This window comes from Chrysochloris asiatica, unplaced genomic scaffold (assembly GCF_000296735.1).
Source record: "Chrysochloris asiatica unplaced genomic scaffold, ChrAsi1.0 scaffold00107, whole genome shotgun sequence".
Classification (NCBI taxonomy): Eukaryota; Metazoa; Chordata; class Mammalia; order Afrosoricida; family Chrysochloridae; genus Chrysochloris; species Chrysochloris asiatica.
The window spans coordinates 6,629,958-6,641,800 of NW_006408625.1; the positions used below are offsets into that span (position 1 = coordinate 6,629,958).

General features: G+C 39.9%; 1 protein-coding gene across 1 annotated transcript; it reads right to left on the bottom strand.

Annotated features, from left to right (window-relative positions):
* Positions 1 to 7,238: 7,238 nt before the first annotated feature.
* On the bottom strand, positions 7,239 to 9,522 carry LOC102816759 (transforming growth factor beta regulator 1-like). The gene is made up of 5 exons (XM_006867672.1): positions 9,475 to 9,522; positions 9,218 to 9,315; positions 8,902 to 9,012; positions 8,090 to 8,233; positions 7,239 to 7,383 (listed from the first exon to the last, which is right to left on the bottom strand). The coding sequence occupies exons 1-5, from the start codon at positions 9,520 to 9,522 to the stop codon at positions 7,239 to 7,241; spliced, it is 546 nt and encodes a 181-aa protein (XP_006867734.1).
* Between the last annotated feature and the right edge of the window lie 2,321 nt (positions 9,523 to 11,843).

Genomic DNA, 11,843 nt, shown 5'->3' on the forward strand with positions numbered 1-11,843 from the left:
AACTGACTTGACAGCACTTAACAACTTGAAGACTAAGGTGCGCCTGACCCAAGCCATGGTATTTTCACAAACCTCATATGTATGCAAAAGCTTGACAGTGAATAAGGAAGATCATAAAAGAACTGATGCATTTGAAATATGTTGTTGGAAGAGAATAATGAAGTGCCATGGGCTGCCAAAAGAACCAACAGATCTGTGTTGGAAGAAGTGCAGCCAGAGTGCTCCTTGGACGCCAGGATGACCAAACTTCGTCTGTCATACTTCGGACATGTCAGGAAGGACCAGTTGATGGAGAAGGAATCATTTTTGGTAAGGTAGAAAGTCAGAGAAAAAAAGGGAGACCTTCAACAAGATGGACTGGCAAAGCGGGAGCAACAATGGGCTCAAGTTTGGCAATAATTGTGAGGTTGGCCCAGGACGGGGCAGTGTTTCCTTTTGTTGTGCACAGGGTCACTATGGGTCGGTACCAACTCAATGGCACCTAACAGTAACCACATCTAGAGAAGCAGCAACATCAGTGATGGAGGCAGAGATGAGGACATGGGAAGATAGAGCAGATGAGGAATCTAAACTCATGGAAAGAAAAAGGCTGTGCACTGGCTGACAGTAGGCAGGCTTGTAGAATGTGCCTGTTTATATGGGATGTTTATATGGTTATATAGTCCTGAATGTTCTATGTACATCAAAAAATGGGGTGGGGGAAGTTAGCTTGAATTGTTTCTTTAGCTAAAAAAAAAAGGCCTCAAGGAAGAAGAAAAAAATTGGACTACTTATGACTCTTTTGAGTTTCAAGCAAGGTGTTTGCTTTGGAGGCATTAAAGCAAGAATGCCTATGCCCATTATAAAAAGTCCCCTCCTAGGAATGAACATTAAAAGGAGCTGTCAAGCAGTCTAATATGCATGCTGATGACTACCTGGGTCTACTTGTGAGAGAAAATGGGGGAGAATGGGGGAGATGCAGCAATGTAGACACGGGTTGAGTCTGGACATGTTTCATTTATACCCACTGACCTTGAGATGAGCGAAAGAGTAGTAAGAAAGAGCTGGTTGGCAGTTCACAGAATTATGTTAACTCCTGAGCCTATGGGTCCTGACCTAACCCCTTGTGGCTAGGGCTGACACTTAGGGGATAGCTGGTCTGCAGTGCAGGGAGGCATCTGTGTGAACTCTCAAACTTGCAGCTGGTACCCATTTGACCCAGCTTGGATGGCTAGGGCTGAGCTGACAAGATGAAAATAAAGATGTCTGATTATTGTGAACAAGTGCAAAATTGTCACAATTTTATGTACAGTACTTTTGCTTATGGATGCAGTTGCTCAAAACCCCAATCAAAATGGAGGAGTCTTCAGATCAAAGAACTTAGCTCCTCTTTGTAGGTAACATTCACACATCCCCCACCCCACCCCTTAGTATACTGATTGATAGGGATGGGCAATTTAGACATTGGTTATTAAAAATGAGGGGACTATAAAGGCATGAAGTAACTTGCTTATAAGCTTTCATGGGTGTACAGTTTCAGAATTAGTGAGAGAAGGGAGAATCCTGACTAGTTTCCTCCTTTCCAGAGGGTCTGGTGAAGAGATGGCAGAGGAAGATGCTGATCAGTAGTAATTGTTAGCAGGTTTGTGATTCTAAAAACATGTAATTGTACATGTACAGCTGAAAGAACGGTGTTAATTCTTCATTTATAAGACAGTGGCTAGAAAAGCAAGGGGTAGCCTGTGGTGCCTTGAATTTACTTGATAATGGCTTTTCTATCCAAAGCCTTCTTAATTCTTACCAAGTGACTGGGTGAGACCAAGCAAACAAGGTATACAGGACTGGTTAGTTGTACCTCCAACTAGGTTTAAAAAGAGCCATCTCAGAAGCAGACACAGAAGATCCCAGGACCATCAACAAAGAAGAACATTAAGTGAAGCATAAGAAATAGCGACAGTAGAAGCAGTGGTATGGAGAAAGAACAGCTTCACTCTAGACCCATGGGCTGAGTAAAGCTGAGTGCCTAAGGGCAGGAGGAGGGCTTGAAGAACATGCCCTGTGGGCATTCACAGACCGACTAAAAGCACTCTGTAACACTTGCTGGAGTAGGGCAGAGGCTAAGGAACCAACCACATGGCTGAGGCTGAAGACAAGAGTGAGGCATGCCTGCAATATGGTAGACAAGAGGCATTCCTTCCTGGGAAATTGCTATGTCCTGAGCTTTTTTTGTTTCTGAATTGTACCCTGTTCACTTTCTTAAGAGACTCCAGAATCATGAGTATTGTTATGAGTTTTGTGTGGCCACTGTAATGAATTATTGAATCGAGATGTGAAGCAGAGAGTGCTGTGTGATGGACAGTTGGTGTCAAGGTAAAGAAAGTTGTAAGGTAGAAGCATGTCTAAACTCCGCTTCATGGGAATTGGCCTTGAGTTGATTTTGAATTTGATTCTCTTTCCCTCTTTGAAGCCAGAGAGTCAGACATGGTCTCCACATGGTTTTTGCAGTGATACTGTCGTGTATGTAAATCTCAGGTTGTTGAATGCTGCTGTTGATTCTCTGTCCAAAGAATTCACCTTACTATTTGTTACAAGCTTGACCTGATTTTTACAAATTCTTTTAATTTCTATTTATCTAGAAATGTCTCAATTTTGCCTTTGTATTTGATGTACAGTTTTTCTAGGTATGATTCGTTGTTAGCAATTTTCTTCTTTCAGTTTTATATATGTCATCCCAGCATCTTCTTGCTTGCATGGTTTTGGCTAAGTTTATTCTTATTAGCTCTCCTTTGCAGGTAACTTCCACACATCCCCAACCCCACCCCTGCTCCTCCTCCTGAATCTGCTGTCAAGACTTTTTTCTTGTCTTTGGTTTTGGAAAAGTTTGATTATGTCTTGGTAATTTTCTTTTGGAGCCTATCCTGTATGAAGTTTATTCAACTTCTAGAATGTACATCTTCTTGTCTTTCATGTTAGGCAAGTTTTCTCCCAGCAACTTTTGGACAATTTTCTTTATGGCTTTGTCCCTTCTTGTTCTGGAATTCCAATCACATGTTATTCCGCTTGATAGTGTCCCACATAGATCTTAGGTTTTATTTGCTTTTTTTTTAAAATTAATTTTTCTGATTATTTCTCTTGAAGGTGAGTATTAAGAAATCTATCTTCAAGCTCACTGATTCGGCCTTCCATCAATTAAATTCTACTTCTTTGCTCTTCCAATGTATCATTTATTTCCGAAGTCTTAGTATTAGTCTGGCTTTCTATATGCCGTTTTTGTATGGTTTCCAATTTTTCATTCATTTTGTCAGTTTGTTTCCTAAATTCTATCAAAGTTTTGTTTTTTCCTTGATTTCATCTGTAGTTTTATCAATCCTTTGAAGTAAACTAAATACCATTTAAAAAAATTCCTTTATCAAAGTAGATCTGATACCATTTCTGGTATTATATTTTCTGACTCTGTCTTGTTTCTTTGTGTAAGCTGAAGTGGTGTTTTCTCTGAGACACTGTGGTGTCCTATTTATAGTTAATTGATGATTATGTTGATGAATTCTCACTTTGTACACATCTCCTGGTGAACGTGATAGAGACTGGAAGTATAAATGCAATTCTCTGTGTAGTGCAGTTCACAGTAGGTTCACGCACATCTAGAAGCATGGGTAGTATGCATGGCACCCAACCCCAGGGCTGATGAAAGAGAGACGTGGCCATGCCCCTGAAAACCAAGAGGGCATGGGACATGGGAGAACTGCACACTCTTGCTGCCAACCACCCGCCTCATCCTGTGCCTGTAGGTACTATATTTACAGTTACTTGTAAAAGTACAAAACAGCTATGTTGCTTCAGGCCAGCCTATAGTCTGCCTGTTTTTCTTCTGTCAGAAGCATCCATTGTTGTGCATAATGTTTAATTTTCTTTCAAAACTATTACCATGAAGTGTGACATGGCTTCCAAATGCAGCAAAAACAAACAAAAAAACATGCTAGCATTAACAGCAGCAAGAGGAAAAGTAGAACAATTTGGAAGTGACACAAAAGGTTAAAAACAAAATCAGTGAATGCTACTGTTTGTGATTTAGGAATATCACACTCAACAATCATAATGATGCTCAAAACAAAACAAAACAAAAATTCCATTGGCTCCACTGGAAGCTATGAGGTTAAAAAAAATGCTAGAGTTATACCTGTATCAGATATGGAGAAACTGCTAATGACAGTGACCGAGGACAAAACATCAAACATGAATCCCTTCCAACACTTTGAAATCTCTGTTAAGACACAAAGCTTCTTCAAGACATTTAAAGAAAAAGCAGGACCAAACTATGATATGGTGTTCCCACAATGTCTAAATCATATAATGTCCTTTCTCTGAATGTATCATGGATGTGAAGTGATACATGACTTTATATTATTTTACAATCTGTTATTTACTTATTCAAGTAAAAAATTTTTTTCAGATTATATAATTAGAGTGGCTTTACACTTTAATCAATTACCCACTAAGAAACATAAAGGCTTATTTGCAATTTTTCATTATTAAGCCAATGCTGTGATCAACATTACATGCACGCTTAATACTACTGTTTCTTTCCAACTACTTCTTTAATGTCTTTCACATAAATAATAAGTTAAAGACCATATAATACACACAGAATTTGATATACAATCAGGATTAAATAATACAACCAATTTACTATCAAAAGGGTTAAACAATTTGGATTCCCACTAAAGAAATTATTTTCTTTGTTCCCTTACCCTCATTGACATTAGGTGTCAAATTTTAAAAATCTTTTAACTATCTGATAGATGAACAGATGTCTTATTTGAAATACACTAAAAGCTACTTGCCATTGAGTAGATTCCTATGCATAGACATCACATGTGTATCAAAGAACATGCTCCATAAGGTTTTCAATGGCTGGTTTTTCAGAGGTAGATTGGCAGTTCTTTCTTTCAAGGTACCTCTGGATGGATCTGAAGTGCCAACCTTTATTTTTAAAACCAAGATCCGTAGCAAGAAACATTTTACATTACTCCAGGTATCCCCGTATATCTGTAGGCATGTGTGACATTTACATAAATTTGGACTGGGAATCACAAGATTCATGGTTCAAGCCCACTAGCTGCTATGTGGAAGAAATATGAGGCTTCCTACTCCCTCGAAGATTTAAAGCCTAGTTAACCCTATAAAGGCTCGCAATGAGTTGGAACTGACTCGACAGCTCTAGCAACAACAACACATATATACATGTTGTTGTTGAGTGCCGTTAAATCAGTTCTGACCCATAGCGACCCTCTAGTGGGTTTCTGAAGAACAACTGGTGAGCTTGAATCACCGATCTTGCAGTTCAAAGTGACACTGCAGTCTAGCACATTAACTCGCAGCACCACATATACAGATACTATACTTGCAATCAAAGTTTCATGAAACAATACCTTTGTTACATCTGATGAACTCCAATACATTCTAACTGATTTACTTTTAAAAGTTGAAGTTCTTGATTCCCTATACTCATGACCCACTCACAGCCTGAAGTTTGTGTTTGAAATATACTATTCTAGGAAACTTACAAAATGAATACTTATTAAATGGCCTATTCATTTATTTAAAACACTTCAAAAAACGTCTTCTAAAAAGGAAGCTTTTACTGTTTTACAAAGAATAGAAAGAATTTGTCATATGAGAAAAGCAGCATGTATCATTAACAAGTGCCAATATGTTTCAGCAACTTATTCAGAGAAAAATGATAGAACATTGATTTTAACAGCTTTGACTAATTCCTACCTCTGACTTGGTACAATTCAAATTTTATTAAACTTTGCACCATGAACGTTATACAAACTTATTTTTAAAAAGCTGTAATTAAGAGTGATCTGATTAATATGAGTTTTACATAGTTTACAGTAGCTAGTGTGAAGGAGCTCTGGTAGCGTAGTGGTTGAATTGGGCTGCTAATCTCAAGGTCAGCAGTTCGAAATTACCAGCGGTTCCACTGGAGAAAGATGAGGCTTTCTGCTCCTGTAAAGATTACTGCCTTGGAAAATCGACTTCATAGCACACCATCATGTGTGGTGTGATCCAGACCTGCTGTCAGATGCCCTCGCCCTCTGCTGGTTAGATATATTACTTAAGATACAAATATTACTTTTGTGCAATGGTTCAATCCTCTTGGCTGTCTGCTCCCATAAAGATTTCGTCTCAGAAACCTTATATAGGGTTGCTATGAGTCAGAATCGACTTGATGGCAGTGGATTTGGTTTTGGCCTACTCCCAAGACCTTTTGTTTGCTCCCATTCCAGCCAACCATGGTGGATGAATAGTTATGGTAACCTTTAAGGTACTATGGAGAGTTGTGCTGATCAGAATTAGAAGATACAGTAAACCTTAATGATACAAGTAGGGTTCAGATAATTCAGGTGCATAGAATGCAAGGTTATGATGTAAGTGGATTCCAACCCACAGTGGCCCTATGGGACAGAGAACTGCCACAGAGTTTCCTAGGCTATGATCTTTATGGGAGCAGATCGCCAGGTCTTTTCTCCAGTGGAGCAACTGGTAGGTTTAAACCATAGACCTTTTGCTCAGCAGCTAAACACTTAATCATTGTGTCACCATGGTTATTAAAGGTTGCATTACTGAAATAAAAATCAATCCTCAGTCACATCATAAATGAATTTATGTGGTTTCACTATGTTGCACTTAAACGCACAATCTCCAATAAGGAGCCACAGAGGGTATGTAGAAACAATTAAAGAGACTCTCAAAAGATGTGCAAAATGTGAAGGAAAAGATGATCAGAGTGCCCTGGACAGTACTTTCCAGCTTGGGTATAAGTAGACTTCTTGATTTTGATGATACTGACATGAAATACAACAGCAGTCAAGGTCTCACGGGCTGACAACATCCATTGAATTAGGATTAGAATCAAGCAAGGGCAAGAGGTTGTCCGAATCTTAGTCAACTTCCTCATGAGTCAGCAGGTATCTCTCACTCCAGTTTATCAATGAGTTAAGTTTACCTCAAGAATTGTTAAACAAATGAAATTATATCTTGATTACAAAATGAAAATAAGCAGAACTGTCAAAAGAAATTTACACAACAAATAAAGAAGCTGAAGATTTTTCTCCCCAAAGAAATGTGTCACCAAGGGAACTTGCATGATAAAATGTGTTATCTTCTTCACTCTTGAGCTGCTGTCTTCTAGGTTTTAAAAGTTAAAAAAAATTCATCAGAATGAAAATGATGTGTGGCTGCTCCCCTCCTGTTCATTCTGAAGACTGAGTTGGGCTACATTGTGCTGGAGACTTCAAGTGCTGCTGGTAAGTATCCACCAGGGGTTTGTGTGTCAGGTACATGGGTTGGTAAGAAGATACAAACGTTGCAGGCTGAAGCTCTGGGTGGTCCAAGGATTATGAAGGGGAAAAAAAAAATTCTTAAATTCCACTGTTCTCTGGGAATGTCTAAGCAGACTGTTTTGATCAGGCACATACATGTTCTTTCAATTCCTTAACATCTCTTCATATGTCAGCCCAATTTCACCTTTGTTTGGTTAAGACAGACAGATACTTTTTAAAATGAAAAAAATTATGGCTGGAACAGGTTAAGTGACTTGCCTCAGGTTATATGGTACATTAGGCAAAGAATGAGAAATTTAACATTATTTCCTTATTTCTAGCCCAGAGTTCTCCCTATTTGACCCCAATGCATGATACCCTGTTCTGTTCAGCCATTTGTTAAAGGGATTTCATGGGAAATAGGCAGGGCCTATAGCAAAATATAGGCAGAACCAAACAAAACCTGATTGCTTTTACTTTACCTCAAAGTCCCTGCACAGTAAACTTTCCTCTGGAGTTCTGCTTTGGTCTTAGGTGAAACCCTAATTTCTCAGTGTATCCTACCTTGCTGTGATCCTAGGCATTTCCTGTGGCTTCTGAGAGTGATGGAAATCTATGCAGGGCAGCAGATCCTCTTCTAACTTGGGACTCACCATGATGTGATAACTCTATGAATGGTTATCACATATAGCCCAGATATTGTGGGTATTTAGCTAAGAATGAAGAGGAGAGGGTAGCCTAAAAATGATCAACTAATTGTCGAATCAGAAAATTAAAAGATACCTGGCAAAATGGGATCATTCTGATCCTCATCAAAGGTCTGTCTCTGAAAGGCTTCAAAGCTCATAGCAGCATCATTCTCTGGCAGTCCTGGGGGTAACTGTCCATCTCCAGGTTTACACACATCAAATTTCACCCACTGGTAACTGCAGAATCAAACAGAAACAGTCTTGTAGAAACACATCAAATTTCACCCACTGGTAACTGCAGAATCAAACAGAAACAGTGTGCTAGTCGTAAGAACACATCCCAACCTTCACAGGGACTACGTATGTTTCTGTTTGTATCTCTCCTATATACATCTTAAAACATTAACAAAAAATCTAAAAGAACAGGCAGGCCTCTTTGTTGTTGTTGTTGTTGTTGTGATGTGCCGTGGAGTCAGTTCTGATGCGTAGCGATCCTATATATGGTTTCGGAGACTGTAAAACTTTACGGGAGCAGAAAGCCTCATCTTTCTCCTGCAGAACAGCTGGTAGTTTCAAACTGCTGACCGTGAGGTTCGCAGCCTGATTTGTAACCACTACACTACCAGAGCTCCTGTATATTAACAAAAAATCTAAAAGAGCAGGCAGGTCTCTTTAGTGACATGTTATTCTGTAGGGTTTTCCAGCCTTCCTGCTGTCATGTTATATGCAGAAAATGGAAAGACATAGTTCAGATATTGGCTTCTGCTTACCTGTTTAGAAGGCAAGAAGCAAGCAGCCTTGCATACAGAAAATGCTCAATAAATGTACAAACAAAGCAGTTACTCCTAGTTTAAATCAGTTGATCACTGAGCTTCTCTAAAGGGGCTAAATTTGACCACACTTACTTGACACATTTTCGAGCTCCTGGACAACTCTGGATCAGATTGTGAATGGTTGGATGACAAAATCCAAAGAAATCAGCTCCAGATGGAAGCAGGTTTGGAATTAACTTCCCCCTACATAGGAAAGGGAGAATTTTAGTGTGGGAGATTGAGAGGAGAGGAGAATGGATATATAAAACCCTTTCTGACTTTGATACTCTGGAAATTCTAATTGCTAAGACAATAGGTTTCTATAAAATAAAGAATCTCTGCTCATTAAAGATTTCCGTGTACCAAAAGTAAATGTTTTGGCCTGTCTTCAACATGCTGGCTAACTTACATAGAAGCACTTATGGTCTTGAGCAGTTCTGCATGACAAGCATCTGCAGAAGAGCGGACAATGGCATTCTGGGGATCATCTTCAGGAACAATTTCAAACTGGGAAAGATAAAGGAGCAATTAGATCAATCCTCAAGGAAGATGAAGTAGAAAGCCATATTACTAGATACTATTTCTTTGCTCTGGAACTTGAAGCTGATGATTTTCATATAGTAGAGTAAAAAAATTTAAACAAATCCAAGTAAAAAGTGATTGCACTTTAACTGTTTCAATTCCAAACTCCTTGGCAGAATGCTTTCCAGACATCCACACCTCATTTATTATGTACCTTTTGTAGGTAACTTAAATCTATATATGCAAATGGTATTTACACAAATGAAAAACGAGAAGATATATGCACACCAATGTTCATAGCAGCACTATTTACAACAGCAAAAAGATGGAGACAGCCAAAGTGCCCATCAACTGAAGAATGGATAAACAAACTGTGGTACATATACACAATGGAATATTATGCTACCTTGAAAAATAACAAGGAAGCTGCAAGCCACTGCATAACATGGATGAACCTTGTGGACATTATGTTGAGTGAAATTAGTCAGTCACAAAAGGAAAAATACTGCATATTTTTTTACACTACTGTAAAAGACTAAGAAAAAGAACCCATACTAATCCACTAAAGTGGATTCTTTGCTGGTTGATGGGATATAGGGGTAGGGTTAGGGGAGGGAGGGGAAGGTGAAGCACAGGGCAGGGAACAGACACAGGATAGTTAGGGTGCTGGGGAGGGGGGCAATATACAAGAAGAGAGAGGGGAACGGAAGAACAAAACAGATGGGAGAACAAGTAGGCAGGTTTGAATGGGCTAAATGGGACAGAGGTAAATAATGATGTATGCACACCTTGGAATAACAGGACTCTGGGATACAGACATTGAGACATGGTTGGAATGGGGAAGAAGGGTGAATAATATTAAGATGCTTGGCTGTCTTTTGAATCTCGGTTTTCCATGCAATATAATATAAAATAGACACTGGAGGGGGAGAGAAAGGAATAGCCAGAAACATCACCACAGAAAGCTTGTAAATCCATCTTCTGCCTGTAATACTGATTGGAATACCTAAAGTGGGGCTACAACGTGCCCACTGAAGGAGGCTTCCTGAGGAGCCTCTGCATTACATAAGACTATAGGTGGAAGCCTGAACCACATCCAGATCTACAGAGATGGGAAATTTCCACTTGAAAGGATGAGCAGACCAACCTGGAGCAGCTAGAAAAACAGAAGATAGTTCTGAAAGAAAGAACTATAGGAAAAATACAAAACAACATAGGCAGACCAACTGTTACTACAACAACAAGCAAGTTGCTTGCCCAGGAGACATCATGGCAAGTGGTAGGGTCCCCTCAGTGCAAACCCCCTTCCAAGACTAAGACTCAATGGGAATACACGCTCAGATTGGTGACCACGCTCGTCACCGATAAGGGGAAGTGAGGGAAAAATAGCAATGAAGTGGCGCGCTAAGCCCTACGTCGTTCAATAGATTCCTGTGAACCCGGGTGGAGACCTGGGCAGCCAGCAGTGTGGCAAAACCTGGGGACTCTTGGGCCCAGAGTCAGTGACACAGCCACAGAGGACTAGAGTGGAGAGTGAAGCATCCAGCTGATGAGAAGAGAGTGGATAGTCTCAAGAACACCCACACTTGCAGATAATACCCACTTGAACTGGCTTCAAGGACTGGATGATCAGAGCTCAACCTGAAGACGAAAGAAGCCAAAAAAGCGTAATCTGATGCAATTCGATGAACTTGAACTACACCTATGGATGCAGTAGCTCAAAAGAGGAAACAAATTCCTACTGCAAGACTCATTCCCACCCCCTCCACACACAGAGTAGACAGAGAGAGGCAACTTGGACACTGGCTACCCAAAATGGGGGTGGGGGGCACAAAGGCAAGAAGTGACTGGTTTACAAGCTTTCAGGAGGGAACCTAGATCCAGAGGGCGTGGAGGAAAGTAGAATCTCCAGTGAGTAGTATCCAATCTGTCTAGGCAGGGCTGATGAAATGAAATGCAGATGGGTCTCTAGCAATCCAACAGGGAATAATTGTTAACAGGACTGATTGTGAGGGTTGAAAATGTAAAGGTGGACATATTATATAGCAAGCAGGGGAGTGAATAACTTTTCAGTGTAAGAGCGGATGGCCCTGGGACCAACAATAGACAAGAGTGGAGAGCGGGACCCTACCTAGAGAAGCAGTGATGCCTGAGATGGAGGCAGAGACGACGACATGGAGAGATGGAGCAGCTGCGGACCTGAGATCCAGAGAGGGAGAGAGGCTGTGTGCTGATGACCAGGGGTGGGCAGGCTTGCAGGGTATACCCTTTGGTTGGTTGATGATGCATCAACGGGATTGTAACCATGGCAATGAAACGATATACAATAGAATGAATGTAAAACCAATGTTCTCCCATGTAAACTAGCACGTAATTCACAATAAAACATTTATAAAAAAAAAGATAGCATTCTATGTGACAAGGTAACAATAAATCAATAAACTTCCTCAAACATTAAGAAAAAAAAAAAAAAAAGTAAACTTAAACTGAGGAATTTTTGCCAAGAAACTATT

Coding starts and splice junctions, on each gene's coding strand:
- LOC102816759 (XM_006867672.1), bottom strand. CDS start 9,522: ATGTCTGGAAAGCATTCTGCCAAGGAGTTTGGAATTGAAACAGTTAAA. Junction 9,316..9,474: donor TTGGAATTGAAACAGTTAAA/GTGCAATCACTT, acceptor TATCTTTCCCAG/TTTGAAATTGTTCCTGAAGA. Junction 7,384..8,089: donor AATGATCCCATTTTGCCAGG/TATCTTTTAATT, acceptor TTCCCCTTCATA/ATCCTTGGACCACCCAGAGC.